General features: G+C 44.5%; 1 protein-coding gene across 1 annotated transcript; it reads left to right on the forward strand.

Annotated features, from left to right (window-relative positions):
• Positions 1–149: 149 nt before the first annotated feature.
• On the forward strand, positions 150–25,920 carry ITK (IL2 inducible T cell kinase). Its single transcript, XM_009091488.4, has 17 exons — positions 150–398; positions 10,984–11,088; positions 12,037–12,118; positions 13,241–13,369; positions 14,016–14,056; positions 14,414–14,565; positions 15,008–15,073; positions 15,250–15,304; positions 17,528–17,607; positions 18,251–18,387; positions 19,077–19,151; positions 19,839–20,010; positions 20,678–20,894; positions 21,633–21,697; positions 21,782–21,900; positions 23,177–23,334; positions 23,850–25,920. The coding sequence occupies exons 1-17, from the start codon at positions 228–230 to the stop codon at positions 23,919–23,921; spliced, it is 1,896 nt and encodes a 631-aa protein (XP_009089736.1). The 5' UTR covers positions 150–227; the 3' UTR covers positions 23,922–25,920.
• Positions 25,921–26,683: the final 763 nt, after the last annotated feature.

Here is a 26,683-nt window from a genome sequence, read left to right on the forward strand (position 1 = left end):
ATTTTTTTCCACAACATTTACCTTGGCGTATATTTCAATGTGTGCTGTTCACCTTATGGCTTCAGAGAGGATGTGGTTATGGTCTGACAGAAAGGAAGTTTTGCTGTAGATGGGAAGATAAAGCTCAAAAGCACCTACGCTGCCTCTTGAGCACTTCTTTTTTTTTTAATTAACTGCCTTCTTTCTCGTGTTTCTTTCTTTGACAGAGCACACAGCTCAGAGTTCCCATGTCCTGGGAGACAAACATTCTTGGCCCAGCCATGAATAACTGTGTGCTCCTGCAGGAACTGCTGATCAAGAAATCCCAGCAGAAGAGAAGGACTTCACCCTCCAACTTTAAAGTGCGCTTCTTTGTCCTGACCAAATCCAAGCTGGCTTACTACGAACATCGCCACGGGGTACGTCAGTCGTTTTCTCTCTCAGAGCAATGGGAGCAAGGATGAAATTTCTTTAATGGAGGGAAGGATGATCTTTGTTAAATTTTGTTAACTTTTCTGGTCCTTGCTACAGCACCATGCACTGAAAATTGGTCAAATGGGTCATTTAGAGCTTCTGATCAGCAGGCATTTGGTGTGAATGGAGGAAGAAGACCACTCTACTAATTTATAGGAAGGATCTGGTTTTATTGTAGGAATTTGGCATGGGCTTGTGTGAGGTACCTGTGCCTGGCACCTCACATGGACACAGGGTGACCTGGAGAGGCGTATTGGGAAGGTCACAAGTGTACCCTGATTGTATCTGTGAAAAAATAATCCACAGATCTTCACTCTCATTCTTTTCTTCAGGGCATCAGGCTGATGGCTGGTAGGAGATCTGTCTAGCATTTTAAACTAAATTCAGCTGCCACATGTAACGTGTGGTCTTTGGAGCTAACTTCAGATGGGCTGTGATGATGAGATCCAGGCTCAGGCCAGGCTTTGTTTCCCCAAGTTTGCATTTTGCTGATTTGCTAAATATGAAGAAAATTAGAAGTCAATCTGTGCACCCCATTGTGTTTAGTGCTCTAGTGAAGTGAGAATTATTCCCTTCTATTTAGCTGGATGTTTGCAGAGCCTCGTTATGGTTGTAAATAATCTTGCTTGTTTTCCAGCAGTCCCTGAACATGCTGTTAATCCATTATGTTTAGGCACTGTTCCTGTAGGCAGAGAAGAACTGTGCTGCCTTGGATCCAGCACTAGTAACTTCAGACCATCTGATCTTGCTCAGTTGCAGAAAATTAAGTAGAAACAGAACCCAACAATAAAAGAAAAGCACAATGTGCCCTGATATTTTATCACAACCTATTTGGAGTTACAAACCAGCTTTAAAGGTTAAAAAGTTTAAAGGTTAACAGTCATTTTCACCTGCACGTCAGTCTCTCAAATATGCCCAATGAAATGTTTTTCTTGCTTATACTTTCTAGTCCATGTTTTTCTCACCTCCATTTTAAACAGGACACTATTCATTGCTGCATACTGTGACTCTCTATGTTCAAGACTATCTTCGTCTGTTCTCCAAACTATTTTTCAAATGTCATTTTTGTAAGATTTTAAATTCCATTATAACTAATCCACTTAATTATTCAGGGCTAAATTCTGAAAAGCATGTAAGTGATTTTGCTGTAGGTGTAGGTGTTTAGAGAAATGTTTGCTACTGGTTTTCTTTGGTGCTTTCTGAGTCTTGGTGTGCTTGACATGAATTGAACATAACTCTGACTAGATACTTTTGCAGTTTGTGTCTTGTCAGCATCTTTAGGGACTGAAATAGTTTGGAAAATCTGACTTGGTGACTTTCAGTGGGGCATAGACTTCACTCACTGTGTTCGTGGAAATTTTCCCTCTGAATCTTCCAAAAGGTCATTTAGGTGAGATGAGGGTTTGATGTATTATCTACTTCATCTTATATATTACATGTTTTAAAATGCACATATTATATATGTGTAGACATCTATAGGTAAACACACACACAACTTTAGAACCATGTGCAACTTTGAGGCGTGGTGGTATATTTGTAATCACAGGGCTGATGTTCCATGAAATGCTGATTTTTCTTCTCACATAAACAGGTTCTTCTCTCTCAAAATCAGGTTGTTACATGAAAAGAATTTGTCACAAAATAGAGAGAGAAGAATTTGTCCTGTGAAACACTCCCAGAACCAATCATTAGCTTCTTCAATAATCAAAATTAGAGCATGCTGGTGAGACCTCTGCTTGATCAGGCCATTGCTGCTCTGGAGAGGAAAGCTGAGGGCAGCCCATGCAAGAACCATCTTGTTTTGTGCTCAGAATATGGGAGGGAACACCCAGCATTTGAGTTCACAGCCAGTGGAGGGAGGACTCCAATGATCCCTGCCCAGCACATGGGCTGTGCCATTCCCAGGAGTGCACCAGGACCAGGCACCACGTGCACGTGTTGAAATCAATGATCTGGTGCTCATTGTCTGGTGCCGTCCCTGGCACTGCTTTGCTCTGCTCCACCAGGACCCTCTCAGATAATTTCTGGGGCTGGCAGAGGTCAGAGCAGGCTGTCACCATTGCCAGGGGGCAGTTTGCAGGTGGCCCTGCTCTGGAGGTTTAGGGACACTGCTGACAGCTGGCTGCAGTGATGAGGAGCATCCTCAGTGCTATGGACTGACATGGATGGGCCCAGCACATATCTGGGCTTTTAAAGCATGGATTTTTCAAGGGAGATCTCTGGGGATGTTTTCACCACAGATTTTCAATGGGTGTCTTTAAGAACCCCTTACCAACTTGTCTGGTGCATTCCTGTACTCAGAGTTTTGTTCTGTATAGTTCCCATCTCTCCAGTCCCTGGTCAGTCAGTAACAACAGCCTGTGCACAAAGTCAGGTAAAACAACTACTGAACTGCTTAAAAGTTTGAGAAGTCCCACTGATTTCTGTTGGATGACCTAAAGTACACACTTTGCATTAAGCCCTGGTTTATACAATCTGCCTGTATTTAACAGGGTTTAACACCCTTTCTCTGCATTTTTAAATCAAAGGTTTTAAATGACATTTAAGATTTTTTTTGTATCAGCCCAAAACAAAGAAATAAGCAGGCTAAAAGGCTGCAGGGATATTTCTGCAAATGATACCCAAAGCTGTCAAGACAACTGACCTCATAAAGGCAGGGTTTTTTTGCAGTAACTGTGATGGCATTTTCATTGTAATTTTCATCTTTCTGCCCCAGCTGACAGAGAGCACTGTTCTCCTCAGGGCCAAGCACACAGTGGCCCTTAATGTTAATGAAAGATATTTACATGTCTCATTAGGAGAATGAGCCCCCAATAACTGACAACAATAAGAACTGTGTTTTCTGGAATTCATTATGCAGTGCACAATGCAGGGCTGTCTTAACATAAAGCAAAGCCCTGATAACAGGCACATGTATTCAACCCCCATCTCTGCTAAAAGACATCAGAAGTGTCTTTATTATAACATGCAAATCAATTCCAAAGGCAAAAATTATTTGTTTCAGTGTCTGATTTTGTAGCTACTGTACATGTGAGTAAACAAGTACATGGGAGTAATAATTTCAACTATTTCAATGAGTTTGATCGTCACTACAATAATTCAGATACTGTGAAACTCTCAGGGTCCTGGTACACTTGCTGCTCTGCAAAAGCAGCAGACAAGTGAATCCCTTTTGGGAGGTGTCTGAGACAGAGTTTCAAATATTCTTACTTAGAGCAAAAGCACTTGAACTGGTGAATTATCTATACCCCCTCCACCCAACAGCTTATGGTCCTTGGTAAATCCTTCAGGCACATAAATATTTTGAAATTTTATTTCTTCATGCACTTGGGGGCTATTATTAGTCCAGCTGATAAAGGCAGCAATGAAAGGCTCACCCAGAAAAGGCCAAGTTCTTTTTTCATTTACATCAGCACAATTCTTCCTACACTGGTCAGATGCTCAGGAGGTCACACAGAATGACTCAGCCTTGTCCTGGGCTCTTTCATTCAGAGCTTTGATACTCACATATAAAGATGGCAAAGATGGCACTTCAGTGGGCCTTGAAATCTGCTTTCAGTCTCTTGTTACATGAGAACAAATGAATAAACTTGGCTGAAAAGACTTTTATCAGCATCCCAGAAATGTTCCAGCTGCTCTGTAGCATTATCTGCACGTGGGGCTGCTTGCAGCAGTCCAGCTTCCATGGGACAAAAAGCAGTGCTTTGCTCCTCAGTCCAGTCCCTTTCACCTTGATTATTCTACACAGAATCTAACTTGGTTTTTTCCCCAAGACTCTAATGTAAACAGACTAAAACTTTTCTTCTGAAGGTCTCTGTTCTGGTCTTGTTAGAGTGGCCATTCAAACCATTTCTCATTGCTTTGTGTATTCTGAACAACTGAGCAGGCCAAAAGGCTACAGGGATATTTCCCTTTAGCAGTCTTCACCTAAAGGGAATTTAATTATGGTTTTAAAGACAACCTTCCAAATAAATACATCTGACTAGATGTGTCATTCTTCATAACCTGCCATGTATTTATTAACTAGTACTGTTTGCTCGCCAGAATTTGCATTACCACTTGTTTTCTGATGCACATCTTGAGCTAATTTATCAATAATCACCCACAAAGAAGTCAGACTTGGCATCTGCCTGCATCACCCATTTCAATCAATTTTTATGCAATAAAATCAATACAATCCTAAAGAAGATGAAGACAAAGCACAAATCTGTGCCTTAATGTCTAGTACATCTCTGAAAATTTAACAGGAATTTTGAATAATCCAAATTATATTATTGGAGTTGCTGAGGATGCAGTTGATATTGTTTGTCACAGTGAGCCTCGTTTCCATTGTGAAATCACAGAGTCGTGGTAATGCTGCTTGGAGAGCACTTCCTAAATGCAGTTAGTCAGACTTTTTACCAGGATAAGATCAGCACTCAGAGCAGGACTGTCACCACCACCAGGACAGGCTGGCTGTAACATTGACTGGCCACTGCTTCAAAGCCAAGGACAGAGATTCCACATCTTTCATCAACCTGTTCCAGTCCATCCTACTCAGTGTTTTTCCGGATATTTACAAAGTTCCTGTCTGTTGCTGCTCTCACTCACGACTCCTGCAGCAGCATCCTGATTCAGGGTGGTGAAATTGTCTAGACAGGATTGCCTTGAGCAAAATGCAGGTTCTCTGTGTCTGGTTTCTGTGGCCTTTCTAACTACACAAACATGTGGTAAAGTCTGGTAATAAAAATAGCTCCTTTTTTGCTGGAATAACTAATTTTACCTTCCAGAATATGATTATAATAATTTTCTACTTGCCCTTTCTGTTCCTGCCCAGTTTTGTTCCTACTAGGTCCTTTTCTGTGTATTTATTAGTCTTTAGTTTTTGAATAAATATTTTTCATTCCTTCTGAGCAATGTTTTTGCAGCAAATGTCGGACACTTCAATTTTGTTTAAATTACAAAGCTCAAATCTTTCTTCTGTCAGAGAACATTGAGGATGTAACAAAATCTTCAACCCATATTTTCCTTTGTATTTTAAGAATGAAGGAATTCCTCCTAATTTGAATATATAACAATAAATATGAGGTTTCCTAAGACAAGTTACCTTGTCTTAGACTTCTCAATTGTGGCCATTTTTTGCTCCCAGTGCCTTTGACTTTGCTTTATATTGTAATCAACATTGTAACTTATTTTATTGCAATGCCTGCCCATTGCTCTATACTCTTTCATCCTTTCTGGCTGATTTTTAATTTTGGCCTTAAGGCTTAGATTTTTTTTTTTCATGAAAAAGTGATGTCATATAGTTGATTTTATTTAGCTCCTTTTTTTCCAATGAATCCTTCATTCACTGCAATCCACTGCTCCCAGTCTTTGCTGGAGTCAAGAAGAGCTTTGAAGAAACTAATATAGTATTCAGGAGTTGTTCCATGTGCTTTTATGTAACATAAAAGGCTTATTTCCATCATATTAGAAAGCTCATTTGAAAGCCAAGAATCTTCCTTTTTTTCCTTTTATTTTCTTTTTTTTTTTTTCCTTCTGTTTCCTGATGATGGCATTGATTTTTTTGTCCAACCACTTGTGCTGGTGTAGAGATGGGCACCCAGATAACCATCTCGGACAAGACCTGAACCAAAGTGAATTTTGGAATTGGATTTGGTGGGAATACACGGCTGGATTGGGTCTATAGGATTGTGTAACAATAGTAAGTGGTTGAATGGAGGCATCTCAAACACCAGTTGCAGGTGGTTTTGTTATTTAACACAATTCTGTGCACTCTGCATCCAGGGTGTGCCCACCCCTAAAACACCTTCATGTTCTTTAGATGGGAAAACAGCAGTAAAAAAAAAATTATTTATTCTTTTAGTTCAAGCTGAAGGACAAAATAGTCATGATGGACAACTAAGACAAGCAGACACATTAAGGGATTTAATTATCAAATATAGGAAAATACATTGGAGGTATTAAAATATAGCACAACAGTCAGGGTTCTACAGAAAATACCAGTGTCATAAATTATCACTCCTCTCCAATTTTCCTTTAGAACAGTTAGTGTAACAGAAAATGTAAAATCCCTTACAACTTTCTTTTAAAAATCAATTTCTTCAATTTAGTTTTCAGCTTCAAAATAGTTACATTGTATTATTTCCTATAATCCCCAAAACTACCAGTTTTCCTAAGATAAGAAAACTCACATTTTTGTGAGAAAACTCACAAAATACCAAATGAAGATAGTGTCCAATCAAAGGTGCTATGAATCCAGTTTTCAACAGTTCTTAACGTCCTAACTATTAATGAGAAATACAGCACATTCCACAGATAAGGAGTATGATAAGAGATAGAAAATAATTGTATCAACACAGTGTTCAAGGAGATTCAAGTTCAAGTTCAGGTGTTTTGGTTGGTGGAAAAATGCTTTAGCAGGAGCATTAAAAATAATTCCATCTTGTTCCAGTGATATCTCATAAGCTTCTGGTTGCTATTTCTACACCAAGAAATTCCTTTCCAGATTCTTTCAGAAGCTCAGCAAGGCCTGAAGAAAACTCTGAAAGGCAGGAACACGTCACTCATTGAAAAGGCTGAAGCTGAGCCAGGCAGCTGAGCTCTCTGCCATGGGCAGCCGCACCTTGCACAACCCTCAAAATCAGCTGTTGCCTCTGTTCAGGCTGAACACCGAGCCCAGAGCAGAGAGACAGGGATCAGGTGACACAGGGTCAAAGCAAAGATCCTTCATCTACTTACTCACCAATTAAGTACTGCTCTTTTGAGTCAAGACAGTGAGTGAAAACAGGGAATGAAGTTTGGCTCAGATTCTTACAAAAACCCCAAACCCTGATGGTACAGAGAAGGTCATGAAATGCTTTCATTGATGGAAATGTTTCTGTGGTCGAGCTTGCTGAGGACTGGAATTTCCTACCTTGCTCCAGCCCAGCTCTAAATCAGTTTTCCCCTACCCTCCTGCCAAGGAGGCACTGCCAGCCTTGCACAGGAGGGGATGCACAGCAGATGGGGGGGCAGAAGGTGAGCACAGACACCACTGGGCAAGGGAAGCCAAGCTGCAGCATGGCCAGCCCTCAGCAGGGACTGCTGCTGAGGAGACTGGGGCCACATGAACCTTAGATGGCTCGGTTTTCCCCTCCCCAGAACAGAAAAAAGAAGACTCAAGTTGTTACGCAACTTTTGAACCAAGCCAGCTTTACGCAGCCCAGGGTGCTGCCTTCCTGCCAAGAAATGCTGCCTTTGGTCTCCTCCTCTGCTCCTTGAGATGAGACTTTGCCCTCCCCTGCCTCTCCTCTCCCTTCCCTCTGCTCCCAGCCCTGGTGGCTGCACCTTTTGCCAGGGCCCTTGATAAACACAGTGGGCTCAGCAAAGCCTGTACCGCCGAGGGACCTTCAGCCCAAACACTCCCTGCAGAGCCTTTCAGCCCCGTATCCTGCAAGATCTCAGAGCTTTGTGAAACCTGAGGGTGCAGGGCCATGGTCAGGAAGTGTGATCACAAGCAGACCTGTGTCACCTGCAGTGGCCACTGATGGCTCCCTGCCCTCTCACCACGAGCTCCACATCCCTGCCCCTGAGCTGGAGAGAAGTGATTCATTTTTTTGGGTGAGCAGCAGTGCTGGTGGTTGGTTTTATAGCCCATGAGAGATGCCAGGCAGCTCATTCCTCAGGCAGGCACAGGGAGATGCCTCCTTATGTTCCAGGGTAGGACTGTGTCCACGGTCAATTATCCCAGCATCTAAAGCAATCAGGGACCACCAGAGTGATCTGGTTTGTGCAGCAGAGACAATCCAAAGGATTAATCAATGAAAGAGCTGCTGGAGCCGTGTGGCAAGAGGAGGGGGAGTACCAAAGATGAAGATATCAATGCACTGGGCTTGTGATGCACCTGGGTCCTTTCAGAGCTGTTCCCAGAATGGATATATTGCAAATCTTAGACCAAAAGAAAGAAATCAGAATGGGTTATCTGCAGCTTCTCCCCATGGCACAGCAGCCTGCCCTGCTTCTTCCCACTCATGGCTCACAGCAAGAGCACTGATGCTTTTACTGACCAGCCAGCTAAAACATCTACCCAATTATACTCTGGGCAGACTGGAAACAACAAATGGAGATCTGTCAGCATGTTTTGTCTCACCCTTTTAGGAACAAGTCTCTGAGGTTTTTCAGAGGCCATTTCTAAGAGGCTTTTTCTCTCCCCTTCCTTCCAAATGGCCCTGTTGGTTTTGTTGGATTAAAGTGCAGTCAAACATCACAAAAGCAGGGATATGTTTAGTTTCCAGCCCAGTTTCTGGGTAATGCCTGGTTTGTGAGTGGTAATTCCAGTTGTTTGTCCTGCTAGAGGACTGTAATTGCTTTCTATCAGCAGGGTCCCATCAGCTGAGGATCTGCTGGGCAATGCTCTGGCTGTGAGACACACACCAATGTGCTGCAACGTGAGATTATGAGGAGCTTCCATCACTGAATTGTGTAATTAAAAGGAACACAGTGGGTCATGAGAGCTGCAGGGCAACTGCACAAAGCTCCTTGAGAAGGCTGGACCCTGTCTTTCAGCAGAGTCCAGAAAAGCATCAACAAAAAGCAGTGTGCAGGGGAAGAACAGAGCCTGTGCCTGGCACAGCATCATTTGCTAAAGCCTCAGGGGAGGAATGCATGTGGGTAAACCCCAGGACTTCAAAGGAAGGAGATGAAGGAGGGTTCAGCACTAACAAAATTGAAGGTTTTTATAGGATATAAATGGCTTTGTGCCTCATCAAAAGGGTAGAAGTTCCTGGGGTAGAACAAATGATAGAGGAGGTTTTGAAGAACAGACAGAGGAAGCCAAGTCTGAAAAGAAGTGACTAGATAAGAATGAAAGGAAATAGATGGTGAAAATGGGGTGCAGTAAGGCCTTCTAAGGCTTGCCAGCACTCTTGAGTTAATTGGCATTTACATTTAGGGGTGCTTTAAAGCCTTGGGTTTATTGATTTAGGAGAATCCCACACCCCAGAGAGCTACACCAGCAGATATCTACAGGAGACAGTCCTGGCAGTAAATCCAGAGACACTGGTTAAACTGCAAGCAAATACAAATACAAACCACAAATGCACCAGCCAAGGCCAGCAAGAGCAATGTGAGACCACACTGTAATAATTTTCCTCTTTTGCCTCAAGTCCAGTTATACAGAGGCAAGATACCCAGCCAGTCGTGCAAGAATGAGGCTTGGGGAGCCTCAGGGCCTCTCTGTTTTGAGGCTGTTTGACAGAGCTCTGTGGCAAACCTCCCCCCATCTCCTCAGGCATGAGCTGCTGCCCTGGTTTAGGCTGAATTTAACTCTGAAAGTGGCAGAGGAGCAGCAGTGGGGCTGGCACAGTGGTGGGGATGGCTGCTGCCAGGGGGCAGAGCTGCAGGGCAGTGGTGACAGAGGGAAAAAGGGACAAGAGGGAGCTGGAGGGTGTAAAACACAAAGAGCTGGGGCCCAAGGGAGGGTCAGAAGGTTGCCAAAGTCTTGCTGAGTGAGTGATAACCTGTGGCAGGTACAAGGCAGCAGCTGAAGTTCAGGCTCTGTCCTGCTGGCAGTGTTTGGAAAACAGAAGCTTTGCAGTGTTTTGGTGTTCTCAAACCTCACTGATTTCTGTCACGCTGTCCCAAAGCTGAGGGGGGGGGGGACAGATAGTGCTTAATCCCTACTGAAAATGAATCAAAACAGGAAACCAGCTCACTCTGAAGAGCAACCTCATGTGGTGGATCCTGCAGACGCACCAGAGGCTGAGCCCCAGCTCCACTTCCACCAGCTGCCCTCACCCCTCTCTTGCAAAAGCTTAGTGCCACTGGCCATGGGGTGAGGATTCCACAGGGAATAGGGTGCACCAAGGCAGCTGGCATCCATGAATGCCTGCTCTTTTTACTCTTTCCCCACTGCCCATACTGTTATTTGGGTACCTGATATACCCAAACACCTGGTGAATGGAAGCACAGCAGAGGATGCCAGAGAAACAGCTTTGTTGGCAAGTTGTCGAGGATAATATTTATTTCAAAATCCCCTCTTGTTTCTTTCTTAGTTGAAAAGCCAGACGAAACAAAAACAGAGAAATGTTGTAGTTTTTTTGAAAGACACATACAGTAAAAATGTACATTTTGGATGAAATGAATAGTTTGGAAATTCTCAGTACTCAAACTTTTTAAAATAAAACATTTATTGGTTTATATCTTTTCAGTATGAAAAAGGGGTGTTAGTAAACTGAAAATTTAATGAAAATAGTTCTTTTTTGGTTAAGAAGGGATTTCATTTTGCTGGAATACAAAAAGCTGAATTTCAAATAGAGGTTTTGACTGGTTCTCTAAAATCCATGTGCTGAGTTGAAATATGTATATGTGCACCTTTGTATGTATATGGGAATACATATAGAGATGCCCAATATAAGAATCATTCTTTAAATTTTTTAATGTCTTACATAATCAGTTAATTTGCTTCTGCTCCATTAAGACTAAATCTCTCACGGGCACAACAGTCTGGTCTAATTATTCACTTAATCCACAATCATTAGCCTCAACCAAGTGCTTTCCTCTGTCTTTTAGAAAAAAAGGACTTTGAAGGGTTCAGTGGAACTTTCCAGGATTAAATGTGTGGAAATTGTGAGAAGTGACATCATCATTCCCTGTCAGTACAAATACCCCTTCCAGGTGAGCCTGTCTGTTGACCACATTGAGACATCACTTCATTTTGTATTTCAGCAGCATTTCCTTCACAGTGCAGTCATTAATGAACCCAACCCTGGGTTCTTAAACAGAACCTCTACTCCAATTTAAATAATCAAAAGTCTTTGAGGTTCTCTTGGTTTGAAAAGACAGGTGTCTGCTAAGGAAGGCAGGAAAAGATAAAACCCTCCCTCTGAATTGTTATAATGTTGAAATTAAGGGGGCTCTCAGGCAAAGGCATGGGAGCAGGAAAAACAGCTCTTTATTAGGGAAGGAAAAAAAAAAATACAAAACAACACTGTCAGAGTCAGAACAGGACCTGACACCCTGTGGGTTGGGGTGGTGGCACAGTCCCATTAAATGGTGGCTGCAGCTCTCCTGAAGTGCCAGGTGTGCTTCTGTTGGAGCAGGGATCCTGCACAAGGGGGAGTTTTGCTCTGAAGGTCCAGGGGTGCTGTAGATGGGCCTGGTCTTCCTCTGGGAATGCAGTGGGAAAGGGCTGCTCCTCTGGGAATGCAGTGGGGAGGCAGGCTGCAGTGTCCCAAACCTCAGATTGTATCCAGGTAGGAATTCTTGGCTCCTCCCTCTGGGATGATGGAATTTTATCAGCCATGCAGGGACACTCACTGGCCATGAACAGAAGATATCTCCTGGAGGGAGGATGGGTTGTGGAAGAGATAAAGAAAACTGCCCAGTTAACAGAGGCTGGCTGCCCCCTCAGATAGGAGTAGAGCACACACACCCATTTCCAAGCTGAGACAGAGGTCAAGAGCTGCGTCTGAGCAGCCCCTGCTCCTCCACTTCCCCACATCATCATTTGGCACGTGGCTTGTTGGTACCAGGGCTGCTGCCTCTTTGCTTGGGTGACTCCCTTGTGACCAGTGCATCTGGGATTGCTTCTCATGGCTGGCTCCTTTCTCTACCCCTCTCCAGATTGTCCATGACAGCTACATCCTCTACGTGTTTGCCCCCAACCGCGAGAGCCGGCAGAGATGGGTCCTGACGCTGAAGGAAGGTAAAAACCCCCCTGCACACCCAGCTGTGGCTCATGTCTGACCAGCTTTGTCACAAATAATGCAGAGAAAATGAGCAGGAGGAGTCAGTGTCTCCAATCTCAGCAGACAAAGTGTTTGTAACCCAGGTAGTGGGTTATAAAATTGAAATGTTTGTAAATCTGGTGGGTGTGCTTTCAGCAGGCATGGGAAATTTGGATGTGGGATGGTTTATTTGGGGACCTTAATGTCTGTCAGTGTCTGCAGGGAGCTGTCAGAGGATGGACAGCTCTGTTTGGTGGTGCCAAGCAATGGGACAAGAGGCAATGGGCAGAAATGATGCCGAAGAAGGGTGTGAGGTCTCCCTGCCTGCGGATATTCCAGAACCATCTGTTCCACATGCTCTGGGATGACCCTGCTTGAGCAGGGAGGCCGGACCAGATGACCCAGTGTGGTCCCTTCCAGCCTGACCCATTCTGGGATTCTGTTTGTGTCTTTCAAGAACAAACTCTTAATAAATTACTATAATTTGAGGTTTCTTCTTCAGGAAGAGACAAGGATTTTCCTATGGTTAACTTTATAAAATAACCTTTCTACAGCTAAATTTTCAGCTCTTATTAATAGATTTTTTTTGGTTAGATGACAACCTTGTTAGAGAATCATGGTTATTAAGGAGCATTTTTGTGGGTAGCTTTCATTTCCTGTTCACCTCCTGAATTGTGCTGTGGTTCGCTCACATGAGCAACCAACTCTGGGGGCAGAGACAAGCTGAGTGCTTGATGTGAGGAAGGTGTCAATTAGTTACATAAAAACTGCACCAGGCTTCTGTCACAGCTTTTTTCTGTTTTACAGCACTGCTGCTGTATTGTTCCCTCTGAAAACATTGTGCCTGATGGAATTATTGTGAAGTTCATGCACTGGCTCTTGCAATCAGTTATTCCCCTACTCCAAGCTTCTGCTTTATCACCTCTTCTCACTGAGCATTTGGAGACCATCCCCTCCTGTGGACAATCTGAACAGTCTCTTGAAACAAGCCTGCAGAAGACCAGATTATCTCCATTTATTTTTAGATGACTTCTAGAACGAACGTGGATGCAAATAAAATTCATTTCCCCCCTTCTTTTTCTTCCCCTAATGTTTTTCAGAAATCAGATACAACAACAGTTTGGCTTCAAAGTGTCATCCAGACTTTTGGTTGGATGGCAAGTGGAGATGCTGTGCTCAGACAGAGAAGATGGCAGCTGGCTGTGTGGTATATGACCCCACCAAAAATGGTAAGGGACTCATTAAGACCATCCTGATATGGAAAATATTTATTCCTAGCAATAGTAGAGGACTGAATCTCTTTTGTACAGAACATCAAAAAATATTATGATAGATTTCCATAAAGAGACATGTTCCTGGCTTCTTGGAATGTTCTGGCTTATCTTTTACTGTATGAGGAATTCTCTTCTTTTGAATTCACATTTTCCTCTGTGTGATGCTTGGAGCTGGTTTTGGAAGGAGATGGAGAACTAAGAGCTTGATCAGCTGTGGTCAGTCAGTAAGCCATAACAACTTTCTTGAGATAAATGCATTCAGCAGTGTGTGTCCTATTTTAACCAAACCAAACAAAACCATATTTCTTCTGTGGTTTCAATGGCCAAGCAGAGTCTTTACTTTGTCTCCTGAAAATGAACACAAGTGGTCAATCATTCTTCACCAAAGAAACATTTACCTTGTATTTTTCACTTTGATGCCTTAACTAATCTGTACCCCAGTTTCCAAGCCCTGCTGAGACTCACAGTGTAGTTGGCAGGTCTTGCTCTCAAAGTCCAAAGCTCACTCTTCAGTGGGTTTGTATCAATTCATTGCATTGGTGGTTTCTCCCTTGGTTTTGTCCTCACCTACTTCAAATTATCTTTCTTGATTTGTTTTCAGCCTCAAAGAAGCCTCTCCCTCCCACTCCTGAAGATAACTGGGTGAGTGCACTGATGCTGTCCTTAGTGTCCTGCCCTGAGTGATTAACTACCAGTGGGGAATATGTCCTTATTAATGTTCACCACAGTGCAGTCACCTAGAATTTCACCTGTGATAACATTCCCTGGGTATTTTCTGTGCAACTGAAATTTTTATTTGAAATTCATTGTTTGAAAGTGCCAAATATTCTCTTGCTGCCACCACACCCCACTAAATGGTCTGGGCTGCTTTGAGGCTTTTGAACCCAGGGGACAGCAGTGCCAGGAAAATGTCACTTTAGAGAGCATGCCACTGCTTCTTATGAATATGAATATTAATATGAATGAGAATGTGATGAGCCTTTTGCCTAATTTGTGCAGAAATTGTTGCTGGACCCAAGGGAAGCAGTGGTCATAGCCATATATGACTATGAAGCCCAGAACCCACAGGAGTTGACGTTACAGTATAATGAGGAATATTATGTGATTGACAGCTCTGAGGAACATTGGTGGCTGATTCAAGATAAGAATGGGTAAGTCCCTTTTCAACAGCCAGTGTGAAAATCCTTTCTAATTCCAGTTTGTTCTTCCATTAACATACATGTTTATTCCCTCTTGTTCAGCTTTTGCAAAGCATCCTCTTATTTACAGGGAAAAAGTGATGGAAGGTTATTTATGGTAACCTTCTTCCATTTTCTGTTGCTTCAGGCACTGAAGAAAAGGATCTGAAAGTTAATTTTACAGCAATAAACAATTCAGACTGATATTTGCAGTGATACACAGGGAGGAAAATTGTGAAACTCTCCAAGTTTAGAGACACAATCAGTTGTTTTCTTCTCCAGCAACCCCACTCAGTACATCCCCACCAGCACTTTTGTCATGCAATGAGCAGGCAAAGCTTTCAAGGCTGACTCCTACAGATGCAGAGATAATCCTGTCTGTCAGCACTCTCACACTTCTCTTGCCTCTCAACAGCCATGAAGGCTACGTGCCAAGCAGCTACCTGGTGGAAAAATCACCTGAGAATCTGCAAGTTTATGAGTAAGTTGTGCCTGTGTTTTTCTTGTACCTCTGAGTGCCCTAGATTTGAAGCCACAAGCCTCAAATGTCTCCAACCCCACCTGACATTCCACCCTGGGGATGCTCCATTCAGAAGCTTCTCAGGAGAGACTTTCCTGGCCTAGAAACGCTGACTCTGAGTCTTTTGATGTTTTCAGGTGGTACAATAAGAACATCAGCAGAAGCAAGGCAGAAACACTGCTCAGGGATGAGGTAAAGCAGTGTTATGTATGGGGTGGATGGGAAATAATGATTCATTAATGACAAATGAAGCCTGCAAGGGCTGCTGTGTGTAAGAGAGATGAACCCTGGGTTCCTGCTCTGTTTGTGTCCTTGGTGTGTGATGTGAGACAAAGGACCACCAGCACACCCCCTTACCCCACATTAGCTGAGCTTGGATGGAGCTGTGCCATCCAAACACACCCAGTAACTGGGACTGGAGGAAAACACTGCTTCAGAGCACTGTGCCAGCTGAAAGCTGTGATTTTAGCTCATCTTTTCTCTCTCTGCAGGAGGTCTGTCAATGCCAGTAGGTCTCTGAAAATCTAACCAATCTTGTGCTGAAGTATTTTGGGTGAAAGCCAAAAGTATGGCTGTGGGTTTTGTTTTTTTAATTATGTGTGTGCATGTAAGCACACATCTTTAATGTTTCAGTTGAGACAGAGTTTTCCAATGAAGACTGTACTGAAAATACAAAGAATAAGCTTCTTGTTCAAATTTTCCACACAAACATAACCTTAATTTTTAAATCCGCTCTTACATTAACAGGTGTTAATAAACACAAATAAAGTGTTCCTTCCTGGAACAGTAGTGTTTTATGGAAATAGCAGCAATTTTGTGCTGTTTTAAAATTCTTGTACAAAGTACTAGAGAAAAAGTCCACACATGGTTTAGTGGTCTTATTTTTTCTTTCAGTCCTACCAGTAAAACTTTTCTGTGGTAACTACACCCGTGTGGCTGCAGAGACTTTTGGTTCAAAGCCTTGCAAGCCTCACAGCTCCCCCCAAAAATGTGGCCAAGTTTGTGAGTGATCTTTGGCCAGGCTTGGTGTCAGCTGAGAGCGGGAGGGCAAGAACAGAGCCCAGAGTAACTTGGGCAGGGTGCTGCCTCCAAAACCTGCCCACCTCCAGCCTGAAGCCCTCACTGTGTGTGATTAAATGCTTCTACAGCAGCAGAGAGACCTTTTTCAGAGCTTTCCTGTGCCAGATGTTGTGTGGTGCAGATGTTGTGCAGACACTGAAGGGCCAACCCTGGAAGTTCACAGCTCAGCAGGCTGATCCCACCTGGGCTGAGCTGCACAGCCAGCAGCTCATACCTGGGGATGCAGGAGCAGCTCAGCCTCTGTGTTCAGCTGGAGCTGATCAAAGCTCTGGGGAAGGAGGCCCAGGCAGGATGCACTTGGTGGATTTGCTCTGCATCAAATGTTGTGGGTGGGTAGAAGACATAAAATGGAGGAAACATACCATGTAAAGCAAAGGAGGAGGGGATAAAAAAAATCAAGCACTTGGGATGCCAGATGAAAATCTTCTTTATCTGCAAACATGAAAAATGTGGGGTTTATTACCAATATATAAGTCAGTATATATATATATATATATATATATGTCATTCCAGCCAAATTCCAAGTCATATAGGATCTATATATATATAGGTCATTTCAACCAAACTATGATGTTAAATCTCCTTTGCCATCTGGTCCATCTGGGCCAGTGGGATCATGCCCTATGAGGCATTTTAGCATTCAGATGAGTGGAAAGGAATTACAGTGAAAAGTTAAAAAGAAAAATTGTTCTGAGTGCCAGACTGCAACTGGATTGCTTTCTTACCCATTTATGTTTAGATACTGCATGACTGGTGTACCTATGAAAGGGCAGGATCATGTCCAAGGTTTTCCAGTCTGGGGGACATTGGTAAATTATCATTCCTACACTCCCATATGGATTCTCTGGTGCTGGATAAACTGTGATTTGTTCTGTGGCTGCTCACTCCACAGGGAGCACTCAGAGGGGTTTGCCTTTCCACTCAGCCACACATTTCATTGAACATGTGTTCTGTCAGATAGGGCTGAGGGCAGTCAATGGATTCAGAATTTCCAGAGGAGAGATTTGGAGGGACAAAGAGGCACACCCACATGTACTCAGCACAAGTGCCTAAGTGTCATTTCCTCTGAGAGCTCTGAGAGGAAGCTGAGGTAAAAGCACCTAACACCCAAGAGAGACCTGCAGGCTCTGGGCGGCCACCAGAGCTGTGCATGGAACACACCAAGCTCTGTCAGTGGGGTGATGGCTCTTTATTTTCCTGTATGTTTAGCACATCTTCATGACAGAGCTGAAATAAGCACAGCTTTGTCCCTAGCCTACTTCTTTTTCTTTTTTTGTTTCTTTTTTTTTTCCATTATGTGTCTAACCATTTTACTTTCCTTTGCTCCTGTTCCAGGGGAGAGAAGGGGCCTTCATGGTGAGAGATTCGAGGCAGCCTGGCATGTACACAGTCTCTGTTTTCACCAAAGCATTGAGGTACAGCTGAGCTCAGCAGCTTTTCACATCAATTACATCAATGAAATGGCTTCTATGAGTGTGTAATCTCTGTAAAGTTGTTTTGGCATTAAAACGAGAGAGCAGAAGGCTCATGAAAATGATAGAGGGAAAACACTTCCAAAAAAGGCAGAAGAGTCAGCTGCCAGTCCCAAAGTGTATTAAAGGCTCCACTTCTCCCTGAATCTAAATGTCTGCCCATAAATAGTCCTTTGGACATCACTGGGGTTGTCACTCTGGTGGCATTGTCCCCTGAACTGAAGTGACAGTGGGATCAGCATGGGCTGTGTGCTGGACTCACCAGAGTGGGTAGTGCAAGGCAAGTGAAGGGGTTTCAGTGATGGGACAGAAAGTTGTGTTTCAAAGAAGAGGCACAGAAACTTAGTACACAACCTTCTCTTATCAGGAAACCTCAGCCTTCCTCTCGAGATGAGACCTTCTGCAAGTGAGAGGGAGAACATACAAGTACCCAGAACTCATTAGCAACTGCAGCTCACTCCTTGCTCCCCCCCATTCTTTCTAGGGGAAGGTTCCCCCCTCTGCTCACTTGTTTCTGTTTATACCCCAGATCCCTGTCTTTTTGCTGCAAGCTATTTTCTCTCAAAGAAAACCTCCTCTTTTTCAGCACGGACAACAATCCTGTTATAAAGCATTACCACATCAATGAGACAACTGACTTTCCCAGGAGATACTACCTGGCAGAAAAGCACGTGTTTGACTCCATCCCTGACCTCATCAACTACCACCAGCACAATGCAGCAGGTGAGAGAAGCTGAACAGAGATGTTGCTGGTTTGCCAGGTGACTGTTTTGAATGTAGGGCTCCCAAGCCTTCTGTCCTTGCAATGAAGTGTTAAATGGCTTCACATTTTCTCCCACTTATTCTGAAATGGCCACTTCAGGCCAGCTTCCAGCATTACATCCTCACTCTGGTTGTCCTTCTAAGGCTGACCATGGCCAACACAGATGTCATAATGGCATATTATAGAGAGCCCTGGGGGTATCACTGCTGCCAGGCCAAGCTATCTGCTGGGATTATACTGCAGGGCCTTCTTGAGGTGATCCATCCCTGGGCCTTGACACAAAGTCAAGGAGATGGCCAGTATCCATAACCAGACATGGTGACTCCCATCCCTACAGTCCAGGAGTACCAAGGCAAACTCTGGGCTTCAAAAATACTCTATGAAGGCCAAGTATCATTTGGAAATTCATCAGAGTTTACAGAGACTCAAAGCTCTGGATGTGAAAATGGGAAATGAGCTGAAAGCGCTCAGAACTGGCTTCCTTCTCTCAGGCAGGAAACCAGAGCCTGCACAGAGGTTCAGCTGCCCTCAAGTGGAGCTGAGAACTCAGTGCAGTAACTCTGCTTCCAGAATCCAAGCTGCCCTCCGGGGTGGTGTCAGGCAGGCTGCCATGGCTGTGCAGTAACAGGATCTGTCCCCGTGTCCCCAGGTCTCGTGACGCGGCTGCGATACGCGGTCTCCTCCTGGAGGAAACAGGCCCCCATCACCGCGGGGCTCAGCTACGGTAAGGCTCTGCCATCACTGCATGGGAACCACCCTCCTGCCTGGCTGGCTGGGTGATCCTGCCCATCCCCATGGGTATTGAGGGCTATTTGTGTGGTTGCAGCCACAATCAATGGCTTTCTTCAGGTCTCTGTTCACCAGCTTGTCATCTTTGTCATGGCCATTGATAAAGGACTGAACTGATCCTGCAGTGCCTTGAGGGAGGTGATGAGAACCCCAGGGTCCCACTGAAGTCAACATGAAATACCAAAGTGAATGCTGAACAAAGGGGATGGAAATGGGAGCACAGAGTAATTTGATGAAAGCTGAGTCCCTCCTTAAAGATGCCTTCATCTGAATATTGTTGTCAATAGAATTTTGCCGGTATCATCTTTATTGTAATTCTTGGAGACTTCAAAGCAACTCAAACCCCATGTTGTGCTGGGTACTGCACATAAGGTAAAAACAATCCTCCCTGAAGAACTGGATAGGCAAGACAAAGGAGAGAGAAAGGGGATGTTGTTGTTCCTACCCTTGAACATGACCTGCAGCACAGACTAGTCAAATGAGCTATCAGAGGTCAGACAGGCAATTTGAGGGAGAGCCAAAAAGTCTCACTTGGAGTCCTGCCTCAGTGTTTAACCCACAAAAGCTTTTTGTTTGCCATTCTACTGCTCAGTCCTTACTCTTTCTCCCTTGCAACCAACAGGAAAATTGGTCATTAATGCCTCTGAGCTCACCCGTGTGCAGGAGATTGGCAGTGGGCAGTTTGGGGTGGTCTACCTTGGCTACTTGCTGGACAAGACCAAAGTAGCCATAAAGACCATCCGAGAAGGAGCAATGTCTGAGGAGGATTTCATCGAGGAAGCCAAAGTCTTGATGTAAGTGGTAGATTCACCACGACAATCACACCCTGTGGGATTCATAACACTGAGCAAAAGTCAGGAATCTGAGTAGGGAATTCAAACTTGGATTATCTGCTAGGCATCTTAAGAGTAAATAGACTGGTGAGCTCTGGTGGCTATGAAGAAGGCAATTCAAAGTGTAGGTGAATTTCTGTGCTTCCAAGTCTATCAATATCCAGAGTGGTCTTCCAGATCTCTGCTGTTCAGGAAGGCAAGGATAATTGATGGTGCATTTTGGAGAGCAAAGTGGTTTTTCTCAGAAAAGAGCTCTTAAAACTTAAGGGCAATTTCATTGAAAAGCCTTACCTGTAAAATGTTTTGCTTTGCACAATTGGATGTATTTGTCTTTGATTTTATTGACTTTTTTTTGTATTTTTTGCATTTCCCTCCCCACAAGACAGACAGAATTGATTTTATTTTTGTTTGATTGGATGGTTTTCCATGCAGAAAAAATTTTACTGACCACTACCATTAAAATGGGATGATATTTAGTCCTTGGTCTGCACATCTGCAAAGCTGGCCTTTGCAGTGAGCTGGGTGCAGCACTGTGACATAAACTGCTGTAAATAACACACTTGCTGTGGGGATAGCAGGCACTGAGCCTATTTCAGCCTCTTCCCCACCTTCCCTCCCTGCCCCACAGGAAGCTGTCTCACCCCAAGCTAGTCCAGCTTTATGGTGTGTGCTTTGAGGATGCTCCCATCTGCCTGGTGTTCGAGTTCATGGAGAATGGCTGCTTGTCCGACTACCTCAGGAGCCAGCGGGGCAGCTTCTCCAAGGAAACCCTGCTGGGCATGTGCCTGGATGTGTGTGAAGGAATGGCTTATCTGGAACAAAACTCTGTCATCCACAGAGACCTGGTGTGTTGGTCCCATGGGGACTTTTTCTTTGCCTCAGAGGGGCTTTTTTCCTCTGCTTTCTTCCTTAATTTCATCTTCCACACTCCTCCTGCCTGTCTGTTTATAGGGGATCCTGTATCTGCCCTCACTGCAAAAGCAGCACAAATACTTTAGGGGAATAAAAATCCAAGCAAGCCCTGGAGCACTGATCACTGATCAATCTATTCCCTTTAACTGGTTTTGGGACAGAAGAAACAAGCCATAACATTTGTCTTTTTTCCCTGAGTGGACACTTTGGCTCCCCGAGAGCCACAGCACTGACCACTCTTCATGTCTAAAATCAGTGAAAATGACAAAAAGACCTGGTCTAGCATAAGTCATGCATTGATGATAAAATAGTTTTAATTAAGGGGTTTTCAGTCAAGCTCCATCAGTCACTGCTGCAGTTTCATTAGGCATGCAATGACTGTGAGTTGCTGTGGCTATTTTAGGGTCTTGCTCCACCCTTTCTGGGCAACAAGGACCTGTCAGAGTGATGCTTGAACAGCTTTTCTGGCAACAGGATCATGCTGCAAAGTGTACAGAAAGCATGAGAAGCTCAGGGTTTTGTCCTCTTTGTATGGCACAATGTCACTTTGCTGCTCCTTTCTTAAGCATGATCTGCTCTTCCAGGATAAAAGCCCCTGAGTGGCTGTGACAGTGTGACAAGAGTGTGGTTTTAGCTCTGACCTGATGCCTTTGCACCTTGTTCTCTTGCAGGCTGCCAGGAACTGCCTGGTGGGGGAATCCCACGTGGTCAAAGTGTCTGACTTTGGGATGTCGAGGTAAAGGCACCGGGGCTGTGCACGGTCCCTTGGGGCTGTCACACGATGGGGAACTCAGCATCCCCCCTTCTCTTCCTCTCCCAGGTTTGTCCTGGATGATCAGTACACCAGCTCCACAGGCACCAAGTTTCCAGTCAAGTGGTCTGCTCCAGAGGTTTTCTCCTACAGCAACTACAGCACCAAATCTGACGTTTGGTCATTCGGTAAGGAACTCTTGTCAAAATGGAAAAAATTCAACAGCCCCAGCTGAGAAAAACACGGGGCTCAGTCCTCAAGTAAACTCTCCTCAACACTGCATCCTCTGGACTCCAAGGGAGTGTTGCCTGAATAATGGCTTAGAAAAGCAAACCTAAATCATTCAAGGGAAAGAAAGGGGAAAAAAAATCAAACTACTTAGATACTTCAGAACTCTTCAAATATTGCCAATTTTGATTATACATGTGCAACTCTATATAATACCAAATAATGAACTCTGTTTCATGCTGACTTAGCAGGAATGTCCAAGAAAAAGGGGCGGAGAGGAGAGGAGAGGAGAGGAGAGGAGAGGAGAGGAGAGGAGAGGAGAGGAGAGGAGAGGATGAGGAGAGGAGAGGAGAGGAGAGGAGAGGAGAGGAGAGGAGAGGAGAGGAGAGGAGAGGAGAGGAGAGGAGAGGAGAGGAGAGGAGAGGAGAGGAGAGGAGAGGAGAGGAGAGGAGAGGAGAGGAGAGGAGAGGAGAGGAGAGGAGAAGGACATTTAGGCACCCCATCTCTCTGCATGTCAGTCCAGGGGCACTGATGTCTCACTCAAACCCCCTGCCCTTCCAAATTTGCTCTGCTGACTCCATTTGCTTTATGCTGATCTGAAAATGTTATTTCACTGCTCACACTTCTCACCTCATTTCCTGCTCCACAATGCATTGTTTGACCATTTGTGTCCATTCTTTGGACCCTCCCAGATAAGGGCACTGCTGTGTGTTTTTGCCCAAAGCCATAACAAAGGCTGTCCCCTGGGCTGTGGATCTGGCACACTCATGGGCCTGGCCCCTCTCCAGCCCACACAGTGAATGGGGCAGTGTGCTGTGCACAGCTCACAGTCAATGGGGTGCCACTCAGCCCTGGGGCCAGCAGTAAATAATGCAGGATTATAACCTTTGCCAGTCTGTGCCTGTGAATTCTGTGCTTCCTTTGCCCTTTGCTGGCTGAAGCTGTGGCTGGAGCTGGGGTGGGCTATGAGCAGCACAGCAGGAGTGGGTGCTCAGGCCCTTCACAGACTCAACAGGGAGATGCTTCAGAGAGCACCAGGGATCCTGGCTGGCATCCTCAAGCTGTACAGCTGTGTTAGGGCCTGGTTTTTCAGCTCTCTACTGAGAATCCAAGTGAAAATCCTTTTCCAAGTAACTGGCACCAGTGTTGAGCTGCAGAGAAGAGCAGGTGGAAAGTGACCCTGCTGAGGATTTTATTTGCCTCTTTGTGATTTTTTTTCCTGTTTGGTTGCTTTAGGAGTGCTGATGTGGGAGGTCTTCAGTGAGGGCAAAATCCCCTACGAGAATCGCACCAATGCTGAAGTGGTGGAAGAAATCAACGCAGGATTTCGGCTCTACAAACCCAAGCTGGCCTCCAAGGCAATTTATGAGGTGATGAGCAACTGCTGGAGGATGGTGAGTATTGTACTGGAGAGCCCTATTTCCCAAAGAAAATAACTCCCTTCCCCTTGGCTTTAAGGAGGAGAGAGACTTGTGCACTCCACATGAGAACAGAAGATAAAATCCTGGAGCTGAAGCACTGTAGCTTTCATCTGCACTAGCAAGCAAACTCTGGACTCTCTGCCTTTTATTTGACTTCACTGAGAAGCCCATGTAGTGCACCTAACTCAAGTTAATTCCACAGTTTCCTTGCTAAGAAAGCTGTGGATCTGTGGGGCTGAGTTCTAAGGGTGGTAAAAATGACAGCCAAGCCATTACAAGGCACTTAGTGTCCACCAAGCCAAATTCACTGGTAGTAGAAAAGAAGCATTGCACAGAAGGAAGTTGGTTCTTCCAGTGGCATTTTCTCTGTAGGAATAGATTGTATTTTTGTTAATACTCAGTTTCTTCCCAAGGTTTTCCTTGCTAACCTTGCCATTCCTCTCCAGCTGACATTAATGTTCTTCCTCTCTCTTCTCTCCCTTGCTCAGGGGAAAGATGAGCGGCCATCCTTTTCTCTTCTGCTGTTTCAGCTGAGTGAAATCTCTGAGTTTGAAGTGTAATCATGGCACTGCATGCTCAGCACAGCCAAGAGAGTCCTGAGAAGAGAGAAGGCTGGATTTTCCCCAACAAAGCATTAACAGGAATCCTCTCACCATAAACACTTGCCATATGCCTGGGGAGGAGGAGAGGGCAGAGGCTGGTACTTCCAGACAGACAAGATATCCCCAGGCCTTCCAGAGCCTAGACAGACACAGGCTTTGGTTTGGCCAAGAGTGTGGTTTGCATCCTAAAACCAGAAGTGACTATTGAGCATGGATCCTGAACCACACAGTCCAGCAAGGTGTTTCTCCTGAAGAGACAGCCTCAAAATTTAGAGATCTGACATTGCTGTTCTATTTCTGTGAACTCCCAAATGAAGGTCTTCCCTGAAGGGAGATTTAAAAAAAGCTTTCTTTAACTGAGGAGGAATGTTTAGACACTTCCCTGGCTCTCTAATTCAGAGTGGGCTGGACCTGAAAGCTCTGAACAGGAATAAGCCTGGGAGACACAGAAGCAGGCTGGATTCAGTGACTGCATTTCTGATGCTGGTATTTCAAGGTGGTTTTGTTTTCCCTTTGCATGATTTTCCCTGCAACTGTGGCATAACAGGAACAGGATTTGGATACCTGGTAAGCTGAAGTGGTGTCTGTGTGTGCATGCAAGTTTGTGAGGGAGGAAGAGAAAAAGAAATGTTTGTGCTGAAGAGTCTTGAAAGTCTCTCAAAGTGCATTGTACAGTGAGTGGGGAAATGGGACTCTGATGCAAATGAAGACATTCTTGGAGGGAAGAAGTCAAAGCTGAATGTTTATATTGATTTTTTTCTTCAATCTCTCTACATCAGAAGTTTAATATATGACCTCCACCCAAATTCTTTGTTCAAAGTATGGAGGAGTGAGCAGTCCAGGATAAGACAGAGTCCCAGGATCTGATTACCTGTGAAAGGTACAGGAACCTACCCCTGAACTGGTGTGTTGGGCAGGAGGGAGCCAGAGGGCTCAGGAGGGAGCCAGAGAAAACATGCAGAAGTGCTCAGTGCACCAGTGGTCAGAGAACTTTAAAAAGCAGCAGAATCACCACAAGTAAAGACTTCTGCATCTTTTCTGTGAACAAAGTCCAGACTGAATGGTGTGCCTGGGTTCTTTCTCCCCGAGGAGTTCCACATTTTGTGGTGACAGCAGAAGGTATAAACAAAATCCATCTCCTGGTATTTCCCTTAAAATCTGTGGTTTCACTGCAAGACAGAGACACTGTTTTGACATAACTGACTTCAAACCCAAAGTGTGGGTGTTGGTGTCCTGCAGAATTTGTAAATAAGATCAGGACTTTTTGCTAAGCATTAACAATCACTAAGGAAGTCAAGAGGGCTCACAGATGATATGTGCAGACATGCAATATGTATTTTTGATGCTTCTCTGTCTGGGCAGGTGAGAACACGAGGAAACCTTACACGACAGCAGCTTACAAAACCTCTGAAATTCAAACTTCCAGCAGCAACCCCCTGTCTTTACACAAGTCAGGTTCAAATAGCTTTGCCAACAAAAATGGAACAAGGAAATAATGTAATCCCATGATCTCACATATCCTGTGTCAAATTATTTCTTCATAGAAGGAGGCTTAATTTTTTGTATTTTTCAAGCTCTTTGTTCTAGGGTGGCTTTTAGGAGCCAGAATATCTTTTCAGACATGTTGAAATGGGCAAGGCATCAGTTCCTGCCTTACACATCTCCTCACACTGTGACAGGGGTGTCTATAGGCTCAAAAGTTCAGCTCACTGCCCCCACCATCCTTGAAGGACCCAGGGGTCTGCTGAGCATGAGGACATTGCTATTAAGGAGCAGCAATATTGCTCTGCTAGGTGACATTTCTGAGGTTGTATTTATATTTGGAAAAGTGTAATATTTATTAGCTAGAGTGGGTTGCACAAAATATTATTGTGATGGTTTATGTTCAGTTTTATTTTGCAGTCTTTCTATGCACACAATGTGGACTTTTACAAACAATAAAATTGCTGAGTTCCAACTGTGACTTTCACTGTATGTGAGCCAAACTGTAAAAACCATGCACCTATACTCAAATCCCCTCCACCAAGATGCAAACAGGCTTCTTCTGGCTTTCTGAAATATCTCTGTTCCCCAGAACTGTGGCTGTGTTCTGGGGTTACACAATGTGCTGGGTTTATGGGGGTAGGAAGCATTCAGAATCTCTGCAAATAAATATAAAACTTTATTACAGACACCAGATTTTTAGGTCTAAATATCCATTATGGTGGCTTTTAATTCTCTGACTCTTCATAAAATTGGGGGTGGTAATATCTGAGTGCTCCCAGAGGGTGTTTCCCCATAATTTACAGGGCACTTCAGGAATCTCTAAAGGGCAGTGCCAGAGTGGGATAGCTGCATGATACCAGTGCACTGTAACACAGTCTTCCCTCACCTCAGCAGGGTCTAAGGCAAGTTTAGCTGGGTGCCCTTCACGTGGCTTGACCAGATCTGTTCCCCACAAAGCAGAGGTGAGAATATCAGTCTCCCACTGCAAAGCGAGTCACCTTTCTGTGAACACCCCTTCCCTGCCTCCCTAGAAAGCATTTCACACGTGCTGAATGTTTCAGCTGCTGCCCCTTTGCCTGGCTGTGCCTCACCAGGGTGGGAGGTTGTGCCTGTGCCTCCTTTTCCCTGCTGGCTATCCCAGGTGGACGCAGGGCTCTGCACACTTGGCTGGAGCCAGGCCCAGAGCTGTGTCCCAGCATGTCCCCAAGCTGCTGCTGAGATGGCCAGGCACAGGC

The sequence above is a fragment of the Serinus canaria genome, chromosome 13 (genome assembly GCF_022539315.1).
Source record: "Serinus canaria isolate serCan28SL12 chromosome 13, serCan2020, whole genome shotgun sequence".
Lineage (NCBI taxonomy): Eukaryota > Metazoa > Chordata > Aves > Passeriformes > Fringillidae > Serinus > Serinus canaria.

Excerpts from the sequence above, each read along its gene's own strand:
- ITK (XM_009091488.4), top strand. The coding sequence starts at position 228 with ATGTCCTGGGAGACAAACATTCTTGGCCCAGCCATGAATAACTGTGTG. Across the intron at positions 14,057-14,413 it reads CCACTCCTGAAGATAACTGG|AAATTGTTGCTGGACCCAAG; the intron begins GTGAGTGCACTG and ends TAATTTGTGCAG. Across the intron at positions 21,901-23,176 it reads ATCTGACGTTTGGTCATTCG|GAGTGCTGATGTGGGAGGTC; the intron begins GTAAGGAACTCT and ends TGGTTGCTTTAG.